This window comes from Corvus moneduloides, chromosome 3 (genome assembly GCF_009650955.1).
Source record: "Corvus moneduloides isolate bCorMon1 chromosome 3, bCorMon1.pri, whole genome shotgun sequence".
NCBI classification, from domain to species: Eukaryota; Metazoa; Chordata; class Aves; order Passeriformes; family Corvidae; genus Corvus; species Corvus moneduloides.
The window spans coordinates 114,009,996-114,036,104 of record NC_045478.1 but is presented as its reverse complement, the minus strand read 5'-3'; the positions used below and the strand labels follow the sequence as shown (position 1 = coordinate 114,036,104).

Below are 26,109 nucleotides of genomic sequence, written 5' to 3'. Positions count from 1 at the left end.
GAATGTCACTGCCACTGCATATTTTAATTACCAAGGACAATGAGAATGGACTTCTCCAGTCATATCAGTCATGGACGCAATGAACTCTGTCCATATCCTGGGGGATGGTCAGTGACCACTGAAATAATTGTATTTGTATATCGTTATATGTAGATATGTATAGATATATGTGTTTACAGTTGAAATGTATTAATTTGGGCATTAATGAGATGATATGGGATAAGGGCTGGAATGTCCTGGGGTAATCCATAATATTATTGTATTCCATATCTGTCTGCACCCCCCAATATTGTTACTGTATCATAAGACCTACCAAAATGGGAACCTTGTGTGTGGAGGGGTTGTCATCGTGGGTGCTTTTAAAACTGTCACTCTCAGGCAGCTTCCAGTTTTTTTGCTACAGGGTATTCACTTTCTGGGCTATCTGGTCCTTGTTTAGGCAAAGGCTTTTCTTCCCTTTTTGGGTTCTCTTTTCATTTTTTTTCCCTCAGCTCAGAGAGTTAGCAGTTTTGAGCTGCCTAGGGGCAAATTCCACAAGCACCCACCATACAGCACTCCTTTGGGCATGTTTAGAGATACCTAAATGACTTTGGAACTAAGCAGGTAAAAATCAAGCTTCTTTAAGCAGCTAAATTGCACTAAAAAATACCAGGACTTAAAATTTTAGCCTCTTGGGAAAGTCTCTCTATGTTTTTCATGCACAGCATAACGCAGATTCCTTGAATCAGAGTTAGTTTCCTCCAAAGCTGTACAGGTGAAGCAGATTTTACCTCTACATCTCCAGAAGTGCTTGAGTGCCACTGAAATTTAATTTTACCCAAGGTGGTACTTAAATTTACTCAAATTCATATACCTTTTTGCATTTTCTTAATGTGCAAGCATTCTGAGAGATGCCAGTTATGATTAAAGGTGAAACTGCTCTCTCAGGTTTTCAAAACCCAAACTATTCATTATAGGTATTTGGAGCATTTTTCTGTGCAAATCTAAAGGCATGAGCACACTATGCTGAATTACTATTATGCCACATCAATTGAATTAACTTCTGAAGTCAGTCTACATCCCAAATTACAATCTTACTCTGCCTAAAATTAATTTAAAATCCACAGGACTTAATATTTCTTACAATGTCTGCATGCTAAAAGCTTACATTTATTGGCTGTAGGCAGCTCCAATGAAAACTGAATTGTAGGCTGGCAGGGAAGCAAAAAAAAAGGCAGCAAGGGCTATGATTTACAGGTGGTCTATCAGTGTGAGTCTTCTTTGGGAAGTGAATGGCCATACTGAAAAGGACCAAAACAGACCTGATTAATGAAGGAAACCAATCTTTTCTCCAGAGCACAAGTCAAAACAAGTCTTGTCAAAATTTATTCAGAAAGAACAACAGGATTGAATTTAGCACACATCCCTGGGCCAGTAGCGACAGTGTGCCATCTGCTGGAGTGGGCTTGGCAAACACCTACCAAACAACTTGACACGCATCACCCTCTGCTTCCTCTGGTGAAATCACATGCCAGAGGATGACTGATATGCTTGTTTTGGAAACAGGTAGCACCAAATTCAACCCAGTCTCCTTGGCTGAGCGCTCCTTTTATTCATCTGCCCACATCTGTATGTGCAGAGCCATTACTGGAGATTGCGATGAATGTACACAACTTCAAAACTTCATTTGTAGGAGGATGTTGGGAAATTTATTCCGTCCTGACAGCAAAACACATTAGGATGTGGCACTAAACTGGGGCTCAAACTATATGCTGTCACATTTTCTAAACTTGCTAAATCATGATAAACATACCTCCTTATTTTCTGATATGCTGAAATATCTAAAAAGGAGAGAGAAAAATAAAAAGGCATCCAAATTGCAAATCCTATTTAATTCTTTGGTTGTAATGGAGATAAACATTTGATCACAAAAGATCATTTTTTGAGGTAGGGACCTGAAGCTACACACCTAAAGAAAAAAACCACCAAAATTCTTCTAAAGGGGTACATATATTATGCCAAGTTACCTCTAGAAAACTCTGCAGAGCAAGAGCTTCAGACCTGATCTTGAATTCGGCCCAGAGTTTGAGCAAATGAGACCACACTTACCATTCCTTTTGCATCCAGTAGCCTGTCAAACCAGAGCTTAAAATTAACTCATCCAGAAAATAACCTCAGGCTTTTGTTCCTTCTAAATTAACATCTTTACCATGTGTTTCTATTACAAGAATAATATCTTGCATTGCTGTGGGCTAGCTGAAGGTCTACGGTATTTAATCAAAGTAACATTTTATTGGTATGGGATCAATGGCTGACCTATGCAAAGTTCTGCTTCTTTGTATCTAGTGACTGTAGCCAATAAGTAAAATAAATTTTATTTATTCATTTTTTGAAGCCAACAGGGTCCCACACAAGAAGCAGAACCACCCAAAAAAAGATTAAATGCTTTGCTGCTGAGAACTGCTGCAACTCCTCTTTGAGGGTTGATGCTTCAAAACCAGAAAAGCCATGTGCCTTGGGCTGCCCTAATGATGCGCTGACAAATGGGAACCTGATGTGAACTTGCTTTCAGATGGCTAACTGCAAAGTCTTACTGTCTGGCAGCAAGACTTCAGTGCTGTTGCTGAAAAGCAGTTATTTTTGTTCTAAAATTTTTCAGTGGTTACTAGAGGTTATGAAAGGCACCTGGTGCAGACTGACTATACCTAAGTTAGAAAATGATCTATGACATGGATTTCATATAACTGATATTCACAATATGGCCTAGCCACACACACTCTTCTCCTGTCTTCATGGATGCATCTATGCGCTTTCTTTCCCTGATCCCACTGCATCCTATTCCTCTAGTGGGAAATTAAAGCCATCACTCCAAGATATTGCATTCTGTTGTTCAGACTATGGTTATGAAACAATCCTCTCTAGGATTATCAAACATTAAAACCAACACTTGCAGTGGTTTGCTTTTGCACCAGCAGTGCTACTGGTGTGCATTCATGCCTGTGAAAAAAGAGAAGATTTTCCTTTTATCTTCCAGTAAGTACCAAATATATTCTGAATGAGTTCTGAAGTCCATCTCACCTAGATTCTGCTAAGAACAGTATTTACCACGACGCTGTCAGAGGCAATCATTCTTCAAGAGCCAGGCTGATGAGCAGCTGGATTTAAAGCTCCTTTTAGAAAGCTTTGTTGTTAAGGATGTTGTAAGCTCATGTCTGTGTCTAATAATTTCCTTTTAGTAATCACTTCGAACAAACATGTATATAGTAGCTTTGAAAGCTCTTTATGACTGGTGTCAGCCAGGGAAAAAATCAAACAGAAATGGTAACTCTAGCCCCACTTGATAGGATTTTTTACAATAGAGACATCAATTTACCTATAACTAGCATAGGTTCTCTCAGTTATATAGGAATGGGGCAGTGAAACAAAGACTCATGGGGAGTATTTATGAAGTTCATACTGAATATTCAGGTGATGAATAAGCTAAAATCTCATTAAAACATTTCTGTCCTCATGACTTCAAGGAAAACCTCAAGGTCTCAGGCAGATTCAAACATTCTGTTTGCCCACATTTGATGACAAATATTTTGAGGGTTTTTTTCTTCTCAGACATTTCTACTGCTGGCTTCCACCAAGGTGTTAATTCAAAAATTAATAAGACACTTAAATAACAAGAATTAATCTAAGTTCAAGAAAAAGGTGCTATTTCCCTTATTTCACCTTTTCCTTAAGAACCAGATTCCTGGAATCATGTCAGCTGAATGTTACTTTTAAAGGGGAAAGACAGCATGGCTAAATTTAGAGCCTTATTAAAAAAAAATCCAAACCCTAGAAATCATCACCTCCAAAGGAACTAAAGTGAAAATAAAAACTAAAAAACAAACAAAAGATTTGACTTCTAAGTTAATCTAATTCTGGAAGGTTAATTTTGGCTGAAGGTAACAGCAATATTTCAGTCAGTTCAGTGTCTGCGATACGTTCCCCAGACAGTTCTACAGATTGGACAGCAAAACTGAATTATGCAGCTCATTTATTTCTGCCTCTTGCATTAACACCTATCATTGAATCCTCATCAGCAGACATCAGGAAGTGAGGAGGTTAAGGACAATTATATTATTAATTTTAAATAAATTGAGTGTGTCTATCTTTTAAAGAGGTTCAAAGTACCAAGAAAAAAGAAGAGCAGAAGCAATGCCAAAAAGATGTATATGCTTCTACAGAACTCGACATAGGCTCACATTACCATAGTTACAGGTTGACTTTCATTCCCTGAGCTCTGTAAGTGGCAGCAAAAGATAACACATGACTCCTACTGACTGCTGAGCTTTATTTCTAGATCACAGGATATTCTGAGTTGGAAGGGACCCACAAGAACCAGTCCAGCTCTTAATGGAATGGCCCATCTGGAGATGGAACCCACAACCTTGGTGTTACCAGCACCACACTCTAACCAACTGTTGATCCCTAAAAACCCCATCAGGGATTTTGCTTGTTTCTCCCTTTGCTGTCTGCAAACCAACCTGAGGAAATGCAGCCCTGAGAACAGAGAAGAGGAAACAGGGAACAGAGACAAGGAGAACGACTGAGGCTGGGGAGAGTTTTTGTTTTCCTTTAAGCAACAACCTGTTTGGATTTTGTCAGCATAACAGTTGTTTTTTCCTAAACACACTGGTGACAGCAAGGGTAGGAAAGAAAGTCTAGTGGGTCCATGACTGCAAGGCTTCTGACCACAGAGTCAAGAAACACAGCTCAATCTGCTATGTCAGCTTAGACTCCTGCCCAGTTTCTCTTGGCTGCACAATGGGAAAACTGGGCTAAGAATAATCTTCATTACTACAACAAAGCAGAAGTCTAAGAGAAGAAAAAAAGAATAGTCAGGGGAATTGATATGATACAGAAATGCAGTATCCAAAGAAGCTGGGATTTCAGGAAAATTTCTTTTTAGTGTCATTAACAGACCTAGCAACTCACAAAGGAATAAAAGATACTTGAGTTAAAACGGGAGTAGATACATTCACTGACTCAAGTGCTTCCTTTACAAAGCTCTTGCTTAAAAAAGTATGAAAAACTGAATATACATTATCTGAACTCACTAAAAAAAGGATCCTATGCTCTTACCTACTGATTTCTATTTGCAAGAAAGGATAGATACACACTAACTTCTGTTCATTAACTTTAATCAAAAGAATTCTTGGCTGTTTCATTTAAGGCAGATTTAATCAAGCAAGGTTGGCTCTGAAGTGAAATTACAGTATTTAAACTGCAAAACAATTAATGTAGAGTTTTGCCCTGATGAAAAACTAAATTAATAGATTGCAATAGGTTATTTTGGGTAGATAATTTTAAATAAAATTTAAATGTTTTCTCTTAAGATGTATAGGAAAAAACTTGCACATTATTTTCCTAAGCTCTATGGTAATGTCAAATACAGTTCAAAAGACTTGATATTATACCAACAAACACCAAAGCAAAAAAAAAGTGTTTACATTGCAATTACATATCATGCTGGAGATCAAAGTTAAGTTCTCAGGTTCATCTCACAGAAAAGTAGTTCATATAATGTGCTTTCTTACAAACAAGGCATTGCAAAGTGTGGATACAAAAATGCTGTTAGCAAGGAATTTTCCTGCTGCTTTCTAAGCCCGTGGGATACTTTTCTCTCTCACAGAGAGATTAGCAGAAGTTCTATAAACTATGAACACCTGTGACCTTGTAGAACTATGTTTATGGTACAGTAGAAAAATATTTTGACAGTGGATGTTTAGGATTTCTAGCCAATCCACCCAGGGGGTGGCTGATCCTTTGTCCAATTAGACTATGAAGAAAAAGTCTATAAAAGAGTTTGTAAAATAATTAAAGAAATCAATCTTGCTGCACAATTCCTGCCTGCTGGATTTCTCTCCTCCTCCCTACAGCTGCAGGATATAGTAATATTTGATACAGTAATAGTGAAGCTTTTGGTTAGTCAGCATTTGTACCAGCTAGGATAAATAAAAAAACTTAATGTTATACACAAACTTGGAACTTACTGGGATTTTAAAATCACAATCCTTATAATTTGGGGCTCTCTGGATCTTTTACTCCAAGTAATTTCACCTTCATTATGATGAAATATGCCCACTTCTAAACCCAGGCTGACATAAGGTAACGCTTCATCTCAACCTTCAAACAAAGCAAACTGCAACAGCCAGCCCCCCTGATTATAGTTGTCTGGAAAGGTACGAAAAACCCCACTGCTCTTCTCAGTACTTCTACTGTGGCAAGAATCCTAGAGATGACATGTAGGAAAAACTAAATTCTTCCTAAAGTGTCTTGCAAAGGGTCAAATCTAATTAAGCACAAGGAAAACTGCAGTTGCTAAGAGATCACCTGTGGGAAGCACTAACTAGCCAAACCTATTTCAATGCAAATAGCTCAGGAAAAATGATATGGAGTTCCAGCCTATTCAAGATGCATGTAAAAACTGGAAAAGCAAAGCAATTTCTTTTTCACCACCACTGGGACAACCGCTCCACTAATAAGCTTACATTACAGAGTATTTGTTCAGAACACTTATTGGACTGGTATTTCAGGCTGTCATTTATTTTTAGTCAATAAAATTAGCTCAGATGTTGAATAAAAATATACATTTGTGTTGGTCTGGTAACTCTGCTTTGCCTTTTCTAAAAATCCTGTATTAGCCATTAGCTCTTGACTAATCAAGTGGAGCAACCAAAAAAGCTTTTATACCCTACTACAGCTATACCAACACATCATCTGTGAAGCTTGAAAGAGATTGCAAAGGGTTTTCAGCAAATCAAGGTACAGGATCAGGTGTGAAAGTCAACTGAATACAAGCCATGTTTGTACTTGATACCAAGGTCTAACACTCTTACCTTCTACCTGACCAAATTCTCATGTGAGAAGCACGCTACAGTCCAAAACCAAGGACTCAAGTCCCTCCCTGAGACAATCCGTCCATTTACTACTTTCCAGTTAGCCCACTGAAGTATGCTTAAGGTTCACACTGGACTGAAAGCCACAAGGCATGAACGAACAGTATTTGAAATTGAACTGATGCCTGGGCCATCTGCCACTACTGCAGCATAGCTGCCACTTTCAAAGCATAACTCAAGATGTTCTTTGAGCCTTCAAAGTATTACGTGACTTTGGAAACCATCACTGCTTAGGTGGTTTCCCTCACTCTTCACCAAGGAGGCTGCAGCTGTGTGAGCTAAAACTCTCCAGCCGTTGGCAAAGGCAGAGCAAACCACTGCAAAATATGTAGTGAAAAGAAAATACCATGATTAGAGATCTATACATCAGGGAGTTTTGATCAGCTTGTTGTATTGAATTCCTCATGGCAAGGATAGTAACATTTGCTTGGCTCCTTGTCCTCTTTATCTAACTTGCCCTTAGCCACGGGGGATCTTCAGTTTCTCAACACTGTGAGTTGTCTGGACTACTGAGTGGAATGGCCAAGGGGCATATGGCAAAACATATTCATGTGAACAGTTGTCATATATTATTATGCTTGCAAAATATATAGGTAATAAAGTTTTAATGACCTATTTAGTTAAAATAGATACAATTTAATTTTAAGTTAGAACCTGGCTATATAGAGAGCTGCAAGTACTACATGGCCATGATCAAAGCATCGCTATACAGAGCAGTTTTAACATTAGAATAATTACAATAAAATCTGTTCGTAAACCAATGAAAGGCCAGAAAGATTAAGGGATTAAATTTTTTACTGGTACAAAAATATGCAAATTGAGTACTAGACTGGAATATGAGCATGCCTTTATGCTGTCTATCCAGGATGTGAAAGAAAAAAAACCTCATTTTGTGCTTCATGTAAGACAGCCTCACATCAGAAGTCATTGGGAGGATGTTTTGTTGGTAGATCAAAGAAAAGGTGAAGTACAATGAAAAATTACCTAAGAAAATATTCCAATTGTAAGCAATCTACTTTTATATTCATTTCTCTAAAGCACTACCTAATGCTATTTTAGCTCTACAAAGAATTTAATTCCTACTGACTTGCATGATCAAGTAATGCCCAAGTTGCTATAATATAGTTGCAAGGTGTACAGTTTAGTCTTTGATCATGACTCTTCTTCCTTCCCAAAACCCCACCTCCTGGCCCTTGGCTGCAGTAAAACATGCATTAACATAGAAATATAAAGACCTAATGTGTGATAGGAGTTCAAAATCATGGCATCCACACAGCACTGTAGAACTAGCAAAATAAATAACGCAAACCCTCAAACTCAATAACTTTGTCCACAATAAAATTAATTTTTAAAATTAATCGAAAGAGAAAGAATATGTTCAGAAAGTTGGGTTACAAAATAAAACTCAAAGATGCCTAAATATTGCTTTCCTTCTGTCATGAGATATTTGGATATACTAACTATGATAAAATAGTAAATCTCCAACTAACAAATTGTATTTAAAGTAGCAGTATATTTTTACTAATCTCGTCTTGCACAGATACCAGCTGTCTAAAGGGAATACTTAACCTCACCCACCACTTTCCCCATTAAATAAATGTATCTCCTGTGAACATCTCCAAAGAGTTCCTTTTTTTTTTTTCTAGACTAGGAATAATTTATGTTTTAAGAGATGTTTCATTACTTCACAATGTACTGCTGCCATCTCCTGTGTTAAATGAGGCAGCAAGTAATTTGGTATTTACAAACAGGCTATTTAATGTTGATCACATGGGAATGGTTTCTGTTGGTCAAGCAGGGACTACTCCACCTAAACACACACCAGAAGCCTGTTAAAAAGCTGGTATTACCTCTAAGTGACACCGTCGTTCTGCAATCACTCGCTCATCCTTGTTTCCAAAGAGCTTCTTTGGAGGGAATTCTAAAGTGGCAACCTGGAAGACATTAAAGGATGAATCAGCACCAGAAGTGACAAGCTCAAATGAGAAAATTCTGTTTAAACTACAAAGCACTAGGAAGAAGAAACTGCCAAATATTCATGAGCTACACTATATGCTATTAGTAAATATCACATTATACATTTCTACTGAGGTTATTGCAATCTGCTCTGTAGTATTGCTAAGATAACAATGCATTTTGTCATCAGAGAGTGACTGAAAGAAAATTTAGGAATCGGACTGCCACTGTTTGCCCACATAAATATTAAAAATTGCCAATCCAAATGTGAGGACACAGCATCAAATAGGAAGTAAGAACAATTTCTGCAGGAAGGTGTTACGTTAAAAGACTGCATTTAGTCTCCCAAAATCTGTGGTCTCCAACTGTATGGTGGTGTAATTTGTTTGGTTTTAATTATGTTCTATCATAAATGTAAGATCATTGGATCTAAGAATGATCACTGAAGTCATGCTCTGGGAGATGCATTGCTGGACTCCAGGCATCACCTGACCTGAAGCTTTTGTTGTGCCCTGAACTACCACTTCTTGTAACTCAGCTGTAGCTCAATCCCATTCCAATGTGTGTCCACGCTGGAAGCTCATAGCTTTAATTTCTGAAGAGAATTCCCACATGCAGGCAAAGTCCTGCTTTATCACACCGAAAATGAGAACAAGGCAATGGCATAACTGCTAAAAACAACTATTCAGATCTCTACTTTTAGTTCTTCCAGAGAGGTGTTCAAAGCTATCTCCTAATTTCTTTTTCCATCCTATGGCGGGGGGGAGAGGAGGGAAGAGAGAGAGAGAGGGAGGGTGGGAGGGAACTGTCTCCCCTTTTTGCACACCAATAAATAAAATGCTTGAACTAATTCCAGCCAGCTATATCTGGAAAACACACAAAAGACTCAAGAGTTGGTAACAAGTACCACTGAACATGGCCCGCTAAGCCACTGATGGGAACAATCCAAAAGAAAGCAAGTCCTCTCCCCATAGTTTGTGTTTGCACTTAAAGGTAAATCAAACCCATTTTTTTCCCAGCACTCATATCATGAGATAGAAATATGCAACCTCCCATTGGCATTGCTGGAGTTGTTTTGCAGGTCAAATCCCTATGTAAAACTGCCTCCTGCATTAACTCCCCAGGTCATTTGATGATATTGAACCAATAAAAAAGATGCATCATTTTCTAGTCTATCAGCACATACAGGACTGTAGAGAATTTATGGCTGGTTACAAGGAGCAGACACATACTGATTTAAATGAGAAGCTCCATTATTAACATTGAATGTATGCATCTTTAAAATAGAGAGGAATTCTGCAATACAAGTAGTTTATTCCCACTCTCTGGTTCAACTCCAACTTCAATAATTTTAAAGAAATGTCTAGACATCTTAAAACGATAAAGGTGATGTGGGGCACCAGAGGAGATGGAAGAGATGTCTGCTCTCCATCAGTCTTGCCAGTATGACCCAATTATATTCCTAAAATTTCTCCAACTATATTCTTCTCAGTGTGCCTGCTTCTTCATATTGGCAGGACAAGCAGTACACAACCAAACAGTATCATATAATTTTGTCCTGAGGACTTATTTCACTGCATTACTCACTTCTTCACCTATACACAATTATAAGTGCTAATATTTTCAAGGACTTCAAAACCCCATATCTGCAGAAATTGTATTTTATTAGATAGTACTGCATCATGTCACTACCAGGAACAAGCAAGGTGAAATAACTACCACCACAATCCCCTCCTGGACATAGGGAGATTGTTTTTATATTTAGTTGCTAATAAATACTTCCATTACAGAATTTTTAAATAGTGTCTATTAAAAACCAATTAGTACAATGAACCTACCACTACGGCATCCTCAGACCTACTCTCTGGAGTCAAAGCAAGATCTTACAGCTAAAATCAGGCATGATTTCTTTATCTAAATTAAGTTCCATCTGAACAGGAATTTGGGGACTAATTCTACATAACTTTGGGATAAGCAAGTTGTTTTCCTAAGCTTTCTGGATGTATTTTAGAAGAAAACCAGTTGTGTTTTATGAAACGAAATGTGTTTTGCTTAACACTTTCAAACAGAAGTAGCTACTCACATTGTTTTAATGTTTAACTCCCAAATCACTACCATGCACATGAAACCAAACCAAAGTCCATTACTACAGTCATGAATTTAATATGCAAGACAAAGGTCTCAGCCAGTAAACTTCGCTCTGCAACGTTCAAAGTCATAACACATACCCTATATGAAAATCATGAGTTTATTGCTGGTAAAGGTGTGGGGATCTGAATACTTTGTACATCGTAAAAGCCATCATGCAAATCAGAATGTCAACATGCTGAATTATTCTTGACATACACATATAAAGTTACCTATGTTTGTAATATGCCAGTGTTGCCAGTATGTGTACAGAATATACCTATTTATACATATATGTCACTTGGAAGGATTTTTCATCCTCCAGAGGTATGTTATAAAGGACTAATCAATTACTGCAGATGGCATCTCTACAGGGCCAGATGCAGACGTTACACAAACCTCAGGCCTGCTGGAACATTTCTGTGCCCCACACTTTCCCAGTGGACTATTTCCATCATACAACAAATGACCACCCATCTATATGACAGAAAATCCTCCAGCCACGAATTTCATCATCACTTCAGCAATTCAGTTATTTCAATGGGTTCTATTCCACTACATGCCAAGAGTCTAATGCCCACCAAAATGAGAAAGAGACACTCAAAATTCTGCAGGCTTGAGTTTCAGGCTATCCAGACACTTAATGCAGACATGACAGCACCAGTTCCCACCTACTCTGCAGCTTGAAAGTTATCTTTGCAACATAAGAACTGGACGCATCCATGCAGCAAGGTGAATTATGCAGTCCTCTATGCGACTGAAATTTCAGTGTAATAGGAAGCCAGTCCATTGTACTATATTTATATAAAAATACACTATTAGTATATTTACCAGAGATAGTGTGCTTATTATATGTGTGTGTATATATATATATACAAAGACACACACACACACACCCCATTTATCTTCGACACTCTGACTTATAAAGTTATTACTTTAATGCAGGGAAAAAAATGTTGGTGAAAGAGTCCCACAAAGATACTGAGTAACAATAAAACATTCTCATCTCATCATAATTTTGTTTTATAAAAAATAAATTTAAAAAAGCTCAGTAGCACAAATACACTGAAATAATGATGTTACAATAACTGTCTATAGAAAATCCTCTGTCCTAATGTACTATTTGATATATAGACTCTGAATGCAATTGTGTGAGATTCAGCAAAGCAAGGTTCAATAGAAATTTGAGGTTTATTTAAAATACTTTACTCATTTAAGCCAAAGTGCAGTAGCAAATATTTCAATAAATTCAAATTTTCCTATTAGTGGTGCTACAGCACCTTTATGAAATTGCACAGTAACTTCATTGGAGATAATCACTGCTACAGGTTGATGCACACAGTACAGTATGTGACTGAGCAGCATTTGTTCTGGCACTGAAATATGTAAGAGATCTTGCAGGTATGGATTTTGTATCAAGATTTTTGCCCTGGCTCAAACACTGTAAGGGAATTTCACACTATCCAGATTCAGGAATATAAATTATTCTTTCAGAATTAAATGTTTGTGTACCCTCCTGCTCAAATTAATTCTTCAAGGGTCTCACCTTGACTACGAGATGAACATTTTGCGACAATGCAAGGTGTAACAGTGGGACTCTACAGGTAGCAAGGTAAAAAATTCTCCTTCCATGGAATTTCTGAAGCACACCCCTCCCTTCCCTGTCCCCCTTCCTGCAGTGGCAATGGAAGTATTTGGCAGGCAGTCTTTTTTGGCAGGGATGTTTTGTCATTTTCTAGGGCTGCTGATGAGGTGATGTATTTTCTGTCAGGGGAAATTAAGAGGCATATTCCCCAGCCTGATAGGAAGAGAGGGCTTGAATGATTTCCTGAGAAGCTTCTGTATGTAGCGTGCAAGATTTCTAATTTTTATTTTGACAGCAGAAGCATCTCCCTACTATAATTAATCACTGCATCGCTGCAATCCAAATTTCATTATATCCATTAGAGTGTGCACACACATGCATACTTGTACCATGGGCAAGGCTGAGACTATGCTTAGACCCAAAAGGCAAAGGCAGATGATCTATTTTAAAGTAGTACAGAGAGACCTCAACACTGCATACCAGCACTCCTAATGTCTTTTAGACATTAAACTTTTTACAGTTAATGATGTTTATCCTACCTGGCAATCATTGCTGGGCAGGAGCAGTTGTAGAGCGGCAAACAGTCATTTGCAATTTACTCCTTAATTTACAATAAATAAAGGCCATGTTTTATTTCTGGGTCTTGTATTACTCAGAGGCATGTTATTCGTCTGTCTCAGCAATATTATCCGTAAGAAACAATACTTATCTGCCACAATGGAGTACTTGTGAGTTAGTACAATCAAATTTAGACAGTATTAGGTCCAGTCCTCAAGGGGAAGGTGCTTCATACGCAGCACATGTTATTCTAGTAAATTTTACACAGCTAAATGAATTCCTCTACTTCTCCCATATTCCAGTCAGGAGACTGGTTTTTAGCAGGAATTTAATGCTGTAAGAGCAGATGGCAGAACAGTAAGTGATCCTTTTATTTTCTATCACCTATTCTATCTTACATACAAATCTGACCTTAAGATTCTGGGAACAGCACATACCTAACACCATCTATATGGAAGCAAATCCTTTCAAAGTGAAACCATGCTTCATAGTCTTCAACTACTGAGCCCCAGGGAGAGATGCAAATTTGGAGACTGGCCTTTTGGAAACCAAGAGAGTGAAAATGAAGGCTCCAATACCATGAAATGCTGTGCCTGGGATGGGGTGCACTCTCACTTCAGAACCTTTAGGAAAAATAGCCATCACCATTTGAAGGGTGTCCTTTAATTTCTATTATAATCTGTTGGAGACTTTTCACTGGCATTATGTCTGCTGGGGGACCTGCTGGATTTAATTCTGTTCAGGGGTTTTATGGTACAGCAGAATAGAACATGTTAATGAAAAGTCTTGTACAATACTTTGCAGATGGTATTTCAATATAGAGTGGACCAAAGTAGAATACCACATAATACACACATGAAGGCTTGTCACTTCTGAAAAATGAAATTGTTCCAAGTGTTATGCTCCCTAAACATAAAAAATTCCATTTTCTGACATCAAGCAAAAATCTACAGGATTGAAACATCTCATTATTTTTTGGCTTGTACAGTCTATGTTTTCATGCCTACAATAAGGTAAAAGGCTTTTTTAGGAAGAAAAACAGGGCATTTTAAAGAAGAAAAACAGGGCATTGATGGAGGCTGAGTCATCTTTAACCTTTTATCCAAATTCTCTTTGTACTTCAATGTTTTGATACATTTAAATGGGGGGAAAAAGGGGGGAAAAAGAAAATTAAGGAAATGGTAACTATTAAAACTAAGAAGTCAGTCATCTTTAATTCTCTTGTTATTTTTACAACTCTGAATTTTCTCATTTTTCAAAGAGTAGCTCTGGCTTTTGATCCTTTGTACCAGAAATCTCTGTCACAGATGAGAAAAATCAAAGAGAAGAACATGGCACTGGTTCATGTGCGAAACTGGCTGGTTTTGCAGCCGCTGCGGCAGCACCTGACTTGATTTTGCAGAGAGTAACGAAACAAAAAACTGTCCTACTTTTAGTTTTTGAAGTTTAAACCAAGTAACTAAAGCTTCAACTTCTCAAGACAGTAAGACTCCCAGAGTCTAAAGAAACTAGACAGAAGCTGTATTTTTAACTATGAACTTGTACCAAGTATTTAGGGATTTGTCAAGGTGAAAAAACAACAAACAAAAAACCCAAACAAACCAAAAAACCCACCACAAGCTTAATTTCTATATTTTTATTTATATTTTGCCTGAAATAAATTACCTTTTCTACACATTTTCATAAGAAAGCAGTAGGCAAAGGTAAAAAGTTAACACTTAACTGGGCAGATTAAAGGCTGCTTTATAAATTCAGAAAACAATCAAATGGAGATCAAAGAGAAATAATTTGATATACTATCCACTAAAAATGAAACCAACAAAATAACATATAAAAACACCTAAGTCGTATTTTCAGCTGATATAGCTCAAACTGTTTAAAGTTGAGTGAAGAAACCTCTAAACGTATTCTCTCTTAAACAAAATAGTAACAGTCCTCCATTGCATAAATCCTTCAGTGCTCTCCCAACATGTATGCTGCAGGTAAGTCATGCCCTCAGAGGACAGAAGGATTAAAGACATTATTTTCCATTATCAATTAATCAGGGAGAGGGAATATCCAGGGAATTGTTTTCTGGATATTCAGATTGTCATCTTCTTTTCCTCTTCCTTTTCTAATACTTTCTCTTTACTTTTTCCATCTCTCCCAACATGTTCTTCCCCCACTTTCCAGCTTCCCAACTTGCCTCTGTCTTAATGCTATGCTTTCCTCCATTCCTGCATGACCTACCTAATTCTTTACCTTACTCTACTGGGCCATTTGCAATCCTCCCTACTATCTGCCAGAAGGGGAGAGGGATTTGATATTCTCAAGAGGCAGCATATCCAAGGACAAGCCAAAACTCAGAGGTGGACCCATGTCAGCCTTCTAATGGAGTGAACTCCCTGGAGAAGGCTGAACAGCAGCAACAAAAGTCATTATTTATTATAACAAACAAGGGTAATTAACATCCTAAACTGAAGAAAACTCAAATGACCAGGATATAGGAACAGGAAAAAGGATGTAAGCAACCTTGCTCCTACACAAAGGGTCTCTACAGAGAGGTCCCCAGTACCAATCTAACAGTCAATCCTTCACTGTCTTTGAGGGGAGCAAACTCTGCTCTCAAGGTCTTTGTAGTGTTTCCAAGAGCCGAGGAGCTGCTTTAGGTTCATCCCTGCTGTGTCTCAGCTCCCAGGCTTACATGCTTACAGCTTTCTGTTGTTGTTTCTCCTTGCTACTACAGGCTCCAGGGCCTGGATTTCACTCAAACACACACAAGGGAATGAGCATCTCCCTCCTTTCTAGGGTAAGTCTACTCTGAAAAATCTTAAATAAATTGGTTGGCAAATATTTCACTTCTGACAAATGCAAGAGATTGCAGCAGTGTACTAGAGTTTTGGTTTTGGGGTTTTTTGGTGAATTTTGCGCCCGATATTTCCTGTACACAATTTATGCCACAATTTGGTTTCTAGTCTCTTTACAGCACAGCCTTTTCTCTTGCAAGAAGCTGCTTTGCCCCACGTACATGAGAACATTCTTTTCTTTCCGCTATCCATCCTTTTGCTCCATGCCAAAGGTTACCTAACCACGGGACTGGTTTTAACCTTTTCATTTCTGGCTGGTAGGGGCAACTGCCGGTTTGCACGTTGCTTTTTGCTTGGCCCCTAATGCCAGCAGCCCAGTGAGCCAGGTCTGCTTTATCCCCTTCAGCACACATCCCATTGAGGCCAGAGTGCACTGGAGACCTGCCAACCAGGAAATTTGGCAACTTCTCCACTTTACTTAGACTGGTTACGACTCCTTGCTTTTTTCCTACTTATCTCACTGGAACATCATGCATATCTATATCTATATCTTCAGCTATATATCTCTAATATATATATACTCAGTACCAAGAAGCACAAGCACTTAAATCTCTTCCCATAAATATATGCAGTTCTGTTGCAAGTCAGGATGCTGTGACTAACCCCCAATAAATTGGTATTTACTAATAAATGAGCATCTTCTCAGGACACACAAGCTTCTCACAGCTCTGCTGTCCTTTAGTTCTGGGTAATTATCTTTGAACTTTCAAGATCTTTTGCTAGTTACCTTCCTCAGACAGGCATTAATTGTTTCTACAAAGAACATTTCAACTCCATCTGTCCCACCTTAAGAGGAACAAGAACACAAAAAGAGAAATTCCTCCTCTGAACCACCCTGAAACCTCCCTATGATGATGCAAAATGACCAAATAGGATTAGACACTGAAGATTTGTCACTTTGAATCATGCCTACCTGCCCATCAAACAATCATCTGTAATTATCAAAAAGATTTGAGAGCTCTCATATCCATGTTTCTCCTTTAAAACCAGCAAGCTGACCTAGACTTAATCTGCAGTTTTGGAGCTATGGTGACATGTGAAGGCTGTGGTTTATCCATGTAATTTTAACTCCATTTAGTTTGCCTCCTGCTACTGAGAAAAATCAAATTAACTGCAGCCAAAGAGGTTACCTTGCACTACAGGAGTATTTTTCTTTTCCTTAAAGCAATTCTAGACTACTCAGAATAATAGCATACCAAAATAGAGCCATAAGCACGAGTCTATATATTATTTGACAAATTACTTCATTGTTTGGTCCATTATAAGCAGTACAATAACATTTAAATACAGAATACCTATGAAAATGAGCAATAGGATGTAACAAAGTTCATGCAAACCTTGCACATTTCTATAAAATTATGCAGTTTGGGGATTTTAATATCTTTCATAAAAATCAGAAGCTAATACAGCCAGGGCATCTTTCTAAATAGAAACCAATAACTGTATAGCTCTTAGGATTATCAATCAAGGTGAGACAAACAAAAATTGGCCGAAATGGCAAAGAAAGTATTTAAATTTCGTATGCAGGCTGTAAAAAGGTTAGAATAAGATAGTGCAGAAGCAGCGTACATCAACCAAAGGATATAAATGCCTTCGAGGAAAACCAGTCAAAACCAAATAAGAATAGTAAATTTGAGTTGTAGATGCGTTTGGAAATAAGCATGAAAAATTCTTAACATACCATGTCTTTGCAACCTTGATTTTGCTTCCTTGTTTCGTCTATCCCTTGCCAAGAGAGAAGTCTTTGGGGAAAAATACCAGCATGGCATGGCAGACCATCATCCAAGACAAAGATATGTGCTGACCTTGAAATTAGATGGACAAGTTTAATACCCTACTCTCTATGCCCTTAGGTCATGATTTTGCTAACTAAACATTAATCTCCTTCATTGTAGTCTCAGGTCTTGGTTACTTCTTTAAAGAAATAGTAACAACTGCTAGGTTTGCAAGGTTGTATCTTCAAAGATCAACACATTAATCAATCTTTATCAAGGTATGACTCAAACCCCACTTCTCAAAGTGATTTTCTGGAGATCTCTGTAGAGTTTATTCTTCTTTCAAAATGATTTGGGGTTTGATTCATTAATCTGCCTGCTGGGATTTCCAGCAAGGTCAAGGCCATCCCTGCAATAGCATGCATCAACCCCTACCTTCACCCTGACTGCATATAACCTTGCCCCAACTCTGCACCACATTCCTGCTGATGCCACGGTGCCTATTGGGCCACTTTGACTCCATGCTGAGAAGTCACAGTACCATTTGATTTACTGACAGAAACAGGCTCAGAGAAGGGGACTCGGGACAGCAGTTTTTACAGTTCTCCCTAAGAAGATTTGCTTGTTGCACAGGAACTCATCTCGGTGACATCTGGCAGCATTTATGACACATCCCCATCTCGTGTGGCTGACTGATGTCATAAATTTCAGTCACCCTTGCCTTTGAGAAATGTTAATAATGAAAACTCATCAACAAGCAGTAATAATTTGTACTGCTGAGTAGACAGATGCCTTTCTGACTACTCAGAATTATTGGCAGATCTCAGGGTCTTAAAGAACAGCTGTCACAGAGAAATACACCTGCAAACAAACATGCAGTATGCCTTCAAGTGTGATTTGTTATAAGATATAAAGTGCTAACTCTCTCAACAAACTGGACTGATTACAAGGAGAAGTTAGACAGCATTCTGCATCATTTAAAATGATAAAACCAGAGAAAAGGCAGTGCAGGCACACAAATGGGAAGCTTAAAAGGAATGACTTAGTCCCCCCTCCAACAGTAAGAGTGATTGATAGTCACACAGGTTATACATTCATTTTCACTTGCCTAGTCGCATAGACACTTTGGAACTAGCTGCTTTATCACAGACTTAAAAACTAGCTGTAAGCCTAATACAAATTTTCCTTCCACTATTACTGTTTTCACTAGGTAAAGCTTAAAATGACAGGTAACTAATTAAGTGTAATAAACTTGACACATACATTTTCAGGAGCTTGCTTGGCAAAGGATTTTGAATGTGCAGGGCAGAAAAGCAACTCTGGATACAGAAAGACCACTGTTGCTATCAGTTTCATGAGCAATACCATATTTAGTACTGCTCTTGAGCATCAGGATGCTGGGTAAGAATAGATATTTGTTTCCAAGAATAAAATTTCTTGATCAAGCACTTGAAGCTAAATGCTTCATAAGCAAGACCCATGTATATACCACACAGACATGAAAGTCTCAAAGACACACTCACGAAAAAGCCAGCATGGTATTGAACCAACATCATTACTTAGGGCAGGGAAGAAAAAACAGGGATGTGTTTTACAATTGCTAGAATTTGGGGTTAGATTACATGTCAGTAATTTCATAATTCTCATCTATCAGATGCTTTCTAGAACAATGTTTTTCCCCAACAAGCACTGCTTCACTGAGTCTGTGTGAGAGTCATGCTGCTCCACTTACACAAGTTTTAGTAACCCAGGAAAAGAGGGGAAAGGTGAAAAACACATTAATATTTTCATTGTTTTTTACAGCAACTTTACAATGAGTTACAGCACATTGAGCCTTCAGGTACAATCAGAATGGAAATTATGCTACTCTACCTATTTAAATAAAACCCTGCAATACAATTATTTTGCAACTACTTTACATTACTGGTACTATCAAAAACTGAACTTAAAAGTAAAGGTCTCCTATTTATGCCCTGATTTAAAAACAAAATTTGAGTTAGATTTGAATGTACAGTGAGTAATTTAAGGATTTAAAATACTGCTAAAGCTCTCCTTCAATTTTTTTCTATAGAGGACATAACAAGACTAGGACATGCAGTGTTCAGAAGCAGTTTGAAAGAAATTTTAAAAATTTCCTGCAAAATACAGAGTATACACTCAAACAGCTTCAGAGTACCTGCACTGCTGAGAGCAGTGCAGAGAACAAATATCAAAGCATCCTTTATAGCCACTAACTGTATGTAGGTACTATGTGTACATACATATATGTGTATGTAGGTACACATCGTGGGTACACATGTAGGTACCCACGATGTGTACCTACAGTTAAGTATGACAGAAAATAATGAATTCAATAGAGAAAAAATTGTCCAAACAAACCATACCTTTAATTCTTTTTACTATTCACAGCATTTTAACCAATTATACATAACCATGAATTAATCGAATGCTTTAATAATGTGTCCCAAAGTTTGGCACCCATGAGAAGTGTGCTTTCTCATCTCACTCTCACTCACATCACTAACATTCTCATATTGAATTCCTGTTTTCAGACATGGCCAGACAGCTCACCCTCCAACACTATTATTCCTGGCTTTGGTTCTGAAATATGTCCTACTGTAAACTGGACAACATTCTCTGCTTTTTAGCTATCTTCTCTTGACATCTTCAATTCCTATACCTGCAGCCTCAATATTTTTTCTGAGAACCACTGCTTCTTTGTGTTTATTTTCATATTAAACCACAAGAGATTGTATTTTATTGCTTTTTGTCATGCAGGCATGTCTAATAAATTTTTTGGCTTGGGCTTTCCTGCTTTAGGCTCTCTAGAGGCATAGACAATTCTCTTTTGTAAGATGGAACTTTCTGTATGTTGTGTGTTGCAGAGACTGATGGTCTCTTCCACTTTTTTTTAATATATTTACATTACAGCAGTCAAGAGACCTTTACAGGAAGATCTCACTGTGAATACAAAACAAGGCATTTAGAAACTTATTTAGTAACTGTACTATCAGGTACACCGGCCAGAGAAATTTGTTTTCTTCCTTTCTTCTGAAGTCAACTAATTTTTAACTGAGAAACATAGTATTATTTTCACCATATTGAGTCTGAAAGATCATTAGCAGGAACATGATAAACTAATACTTTAAAAAGACCCTTAAACTAAAAATGCCTCTTGTAGATTGTAACAACTAGCCTTAAGGTTGGTTTTAGAATCATAGAATGGTTTGGATCGGGAAGGACCTTAAAGCCCATCTTGTTCCAACCTGCCTGCCACGGGCAGGGATGCCTTCCATTACACCAGGTTACTCCAAGCCCTGTCCAACCTGGCCTTGAACACGTCTGGGGATGAGGCAGCCACAGCTTCCCTGGGCAACGTCTGCCAGTGCCTCACCAACCTCATAGGGAAGAATTTCTTCCTGGGATCTAACCTAAACCTACCCTCTGTCAATTTAAAGCCATTCCCCCTTGTACTGTTGCTCCATGTTGTCTTTGGTTACAATGTAAGACGTAACCAAAAGTATGTATTCTATCACCATCTGTTAAAACCAGGTGGGGCAGACTTCTTTATCTTTTCCATGACACATCCCTGATAACTCCCTCTGGATAGCTATCTTCTGTTAATGGGCTATCCAGCCTCACTGCATGACTCATAAAATTACATCATCCCATTGTGAGATGTTCCGCCCAGGGGGAGGAACCAAGCATTCCTACCTGGATATAATCTGAAGTTTGGAACACCACAGTCAGCCCTACCTACTGGATTCCCAGAGGACAAGAGCTACCACTGGACCTTCAGGTGAAGACCAGACCCTTCTACAGGATCACCACTTCAACAGGATCACTTCATCTGGACTGCTACCACCACCCTGACTAACAGGGTGTCAGGTTGTATCCTGACTCTGTCAGTGTTCTTGTACTTCTGCATTTATTTTAATTTTGCTATTAACTTATAATTCTGACTTGCAATCTCCCACTGGTTTGTTTTCAAACTAGTTCAGATGCCCTTGTAAAAAGTCCTTCCCCAGCCCTCTTGGAGCCCCTTTAGGTACTGGAAGGTGCCTTAGGTCTCCCCAGAGCCCTCTCTTCCCCAGTCAGTTCTCTCAGTCTGTCTTTCTGGGAGAGGCACTCCAGCACTCTATGCATCTCCCAGCCTTTCTCTGGACTCTCTCCCCTATGTCCACCTACTGCCCACAGTGCTCTAAGATGCAGCCTGGGATGCAGCTGGCTTTACAGGCTGCAAGCACACATTGCTGGGTCATGTTAATGTCATCGGCAAACATGCCCCTCCTTGTCTAATTAGGAGCACAAGGCTCAGCACAGAACTTTTGCTCTTTTACTCGTCTAGAGTGCCTAGAGAAACTATAAGCCATAAATGTATATTAAAATGTGTAACAATTGTTACCAGATACAGAGGGGGAAAATTTTCAGAAGCTTTCCTTTCTTGCAGATTACATCAGATAAGAGTCACCTGTATCTCAATCCCATTTAGATAAGGAATCACTCATTTGATGAATACAGCAATGCCAAAATAAACAGCTGAACATTCTTACTGTGCTGCAAAATCTGCAATCTGTATTTCCCTGTTCATTCTCACAGTGGTTCCAAAGAGAGGAAAAACCTGAAATATCCTACTCAAAAGCTGCCTCATGAATCACAAGAGAAGTGTGGTATAATTCTCCAGATTAGAGAGTGAATAAAGTTTAGCAAACAGTTTCACATGTGCGGTTGTGTCAGTAATACCATCTAAATATGTAACGAAAAAACACAATAGGCAGTACAGTTGAAGCCTGACAATTTTTGTTACCCTCTCTGCCATTTGTTCAAAATTAACCTGGGTATTTTCACAAAAACTAGAGTTTGAGCTGGGTGACTATATCCTAAATCAACTGATATGAAAGGATTCTATTTGAAAGATCTACTTAAGCTAGCAGCATATTCCTGACAAACCCAACAAGAACAAGCTGTTCTTCACAAACCCCTTGGAAGGCAGTGAGACTGTCACTAACAGCTAATGATTAATGGAACACATGTCCAGAAGTCTCCTGAAAGAAGGTAATAATAGAGAAAAAAAGAAACAGCAAAACCTCCAACCCTCCTGTCTGCTTTCCACTAAGCAGCACGAAAACAGAGACACAGGGTTGCAGCCTGAGGCATTCCCCAAGTCAACAGACAGTCAGGAACAGCTAAGAAATGGCTCAGTCTCAATGAGCACCTAAACCTCCAGCTATATGGTCTAGAAATTCTTCTTAGAGGCATTCCTCTCTCACAGATAGCTGTTATCCATACAAAACCGTTTCACTGGTAAAACAACATGAATATTTTGGTATTACACAAATTCAGTAGGTAATTGAGCAGAGCCTTGAAAATCAGATTATCAAATGGTCAAAGGAATTATTCTGTCAAGTGGTTCATAAATTATGACATGATGGACTGACACCTCTCTGAATGCTTTTTCTCAATTTCTATGTTACTCCTGTACAAGACTTTTGCACAGCACAATCAATGAAACCTGGCATTTGATGCCCACCTGCTGATTAAACTTGCTTCATTCTGAATCTATCAGAAGACCTATAAAGCTCAGAGAATTGTTTGGAAGCTCATAGGTTTCACTTGCTGCTAGGGAAAGACCAAAAAAGACCAGGTCTCATCAACAACCGCAGGAGGGAAGAAAGGAAAGGAGAAGAGATAGAGAGAAGCTGTATTTCTGCAGAATCACATGTACCAAGCCAAGAAAACTTTGCTGCACAAATCTAGCACCCAAAGCAACAACCACAAATTAATCCCCTAACTGGGTTTTTACAAGGTTCTTACACATTCAGATTCAGTTTTGTGACAAGAAATTCACACACTGATTGCATTTTCCAACTAGAAATAATCAGATTGAGAATTGCATATTATGCTGGAAGCAAATATGCTGCAGGGTTTGCTGTTGTCTCTGATGCTCCAGTCCTGGTTAGCAACCACGAATTCAGAGGGACCACATGGAATAAATACATTTCCCTGTAATCAAGCTTCCACGGACCTACACGATATGGTTAGCAGCAATGTTTTTCACACTGTATTTATTGGAATGAATTCTGTTCACTTGTAGACAGATGTACTGAGAGATATGCTAAAAATCTCTTTTAAAAATTTCAGCAGTCTCATGCTGCAGAACAAAGGCCAGATGAAGCTTTTAAGGACCTACCACTTAAATTCCATCTGCAGGTAGTGGCAAACTAGGGTTGATATGGAAGCACTACATATGTAAACCTGCAGGCTTGTAGAATGCTCTGAACATAATATAATTAGGAATGGGAGCTGGAAACATGCGTGTGATGAAATATGCTTCCTGTGCATGCACTTCCTGGCTGTTACAGGTGACAAGAATATGAATGTTAAAATTAACTATATCATAATTACTGTAATTTGTACTGAAAGAAGCTGAAGGCTATAATCACATGCTCATATAATAGTATTAAAGGGTTTACACACAAACAGGTGTTCTAAAACTTACTACTTTTTTTTCTTTCAGTATTTATGGAAAGATGTATTACTAAGGCTACTAAATTCCCAGGCTAGAAAGTAAAAATTAAGGTCTGTCATTAATTTAGTATTCATACCTCAAAAACTATTTTCTAAATGCTTTTCTACATATAGTTCTGCCACAATACACATGATGGCATTTGCTATTTACAAGCACATCAATGTTGCAAATAGTTTTCATTTTCACCCACGCCCTAGTACACAGTTTCCATAATCAAAAAAAAACCAAAAAGCCCAAAAAAAACCCAACCAAAACAAAACAAAAAAAACCCACCACCTTTTAGACTGTTTATACATTCTTGGTGCTTGGTGTTCGTCCTACGGTTCTCATATTAAATCTGTGAGTCCTATTATATTTTACCATTGTTTAAAACCAAAACTACACTAACATTAGTCTTGACTATTTGGGAAAAAAACCAAACCAAATTTGCTACTTCATATCCAGATACCCAGAAACATCATTCCGGTTCAGCCAAAACCCATTAACAAGCTTATTTCTTCACTGGATCAAATTTTCAAAGAAAAAAACGTATCTTAAAATATTGTTAGAGATCATGCTTACAAAGGACCATATGGTTCCATGAAAGAACCATAACTGAGAATCCATATCCAAATAAACCTGAACTTTCTAAAATAATGAGATAGCATTTGCAGCAAGATTTGTACAATCATGTTCAGTATTACAGGCTACACCCTGCTCTCTCTAGTGCATGTAACCTGTGATTTTAAATTGTTTCTTGATCTCAAGAGTTTCTAAACATGAATGTCAGCAATCAACGAATATGTGAATAGATTGGGACTTTGGTCACTGAAGGATCAAGACTTTAGCATAAGCACAGCAGGTTTCAGAACAAAACAATTTTCAATATCATCTGAGGGAAGTTATTTACAGCTATCCTGCTCTATGCTGTTTAAAACTGAACACTAGAAGAATCCAAATATCCATAAGTTTGCATTCAATGTGAGCATACTACCTAAAGCTTACATACTAACTAAATATACAGTTACTAATGACAGTAAATTAGAAAATCCAATGGTAAAACCAGCAGTTTCAGGCCAACCAGCTCTGACTTCTGACTTCTGCTGCCAAATTAGATCCTAAGATCCAGGAGCTCACTAGTTACATGGCAACTGGCTTGCCAGCCCTGCAAGCCAAGTACCTCGATCCCAGAAGATTAGCAAAAATTTTGCATTCAATAAAACTCTACAACTGCAGTTACAAACCAGAATTGGAGCAGTCAGACACCCAAGACCCCAGCCCAAGCACTGCCCCATGTGCTCTGCACAAGTCTGCTGCCTTATTGCTCCACTCCTAGTTTAATTTCTGCTTGCATTCTTCATTGGAAGGGAGAATTCTGCATGTCTGATGAGATTTTTAAAAATAATTTAATAATTACGTAAGTACACAGAAATTGCCTAATTATCCTTGAGATTCCTAGGGGGGTGGGGAGGGAAGAATAAAAATCCCCAAACTTGCACCAACCATGTCTTGCAAGTTAGTAAAATATTGCATTTCTCTGTCAGTGATCTCTTCCAGAATGCAAGGATGTTCTCCTAAAATTAATGACTTCACCTCAAATTCATCCCCTCTCCATTATCTGTGCTGGCAGTTCACGTTGAAGATTTCTTCCACTTATTACTTATTAAGAGCACCAGATATATGGACCACTTAAAAAGGAATCAGAGATCCTTCCATGGCAGTCACCCAAAAGAGGAATACAGAGGCAAAAGGAAAGGAAAGTGAGATCACTCAGTGGTGGTTCCATAAGCAGTTTATGTCTCTTCATTAATCATTACAAAGCTGAACTACACATGAACAATAAGTAGTAGTAGAAAAGTGTCTAAAATGAACTTAAGAAACTATTACAAAACTGGTGTCTGCT

The 26,109-nt window shown here is 38.2% G+C and overlaps 1 protein-coding gene across 1 annotated transcript in view; it reads right to left on the bottom strand.

Annotated features, from left to right (window-relative positions):
• Positions 1 to 26,109, bottom strand: part of KIF16B (kinesin family member 16B) — a 171,806-nt gene that overhangs the window by 15,309 nt on the left and 130,388 nt on the right. The window contains 1 exon segment of the mRNA XM_032103634.1: positions 8,762 to 8,845. Within this exon segment, the coding sequence (XP_031959525.1) occupies positions 8,762 to 8,845 (84 nt within the window).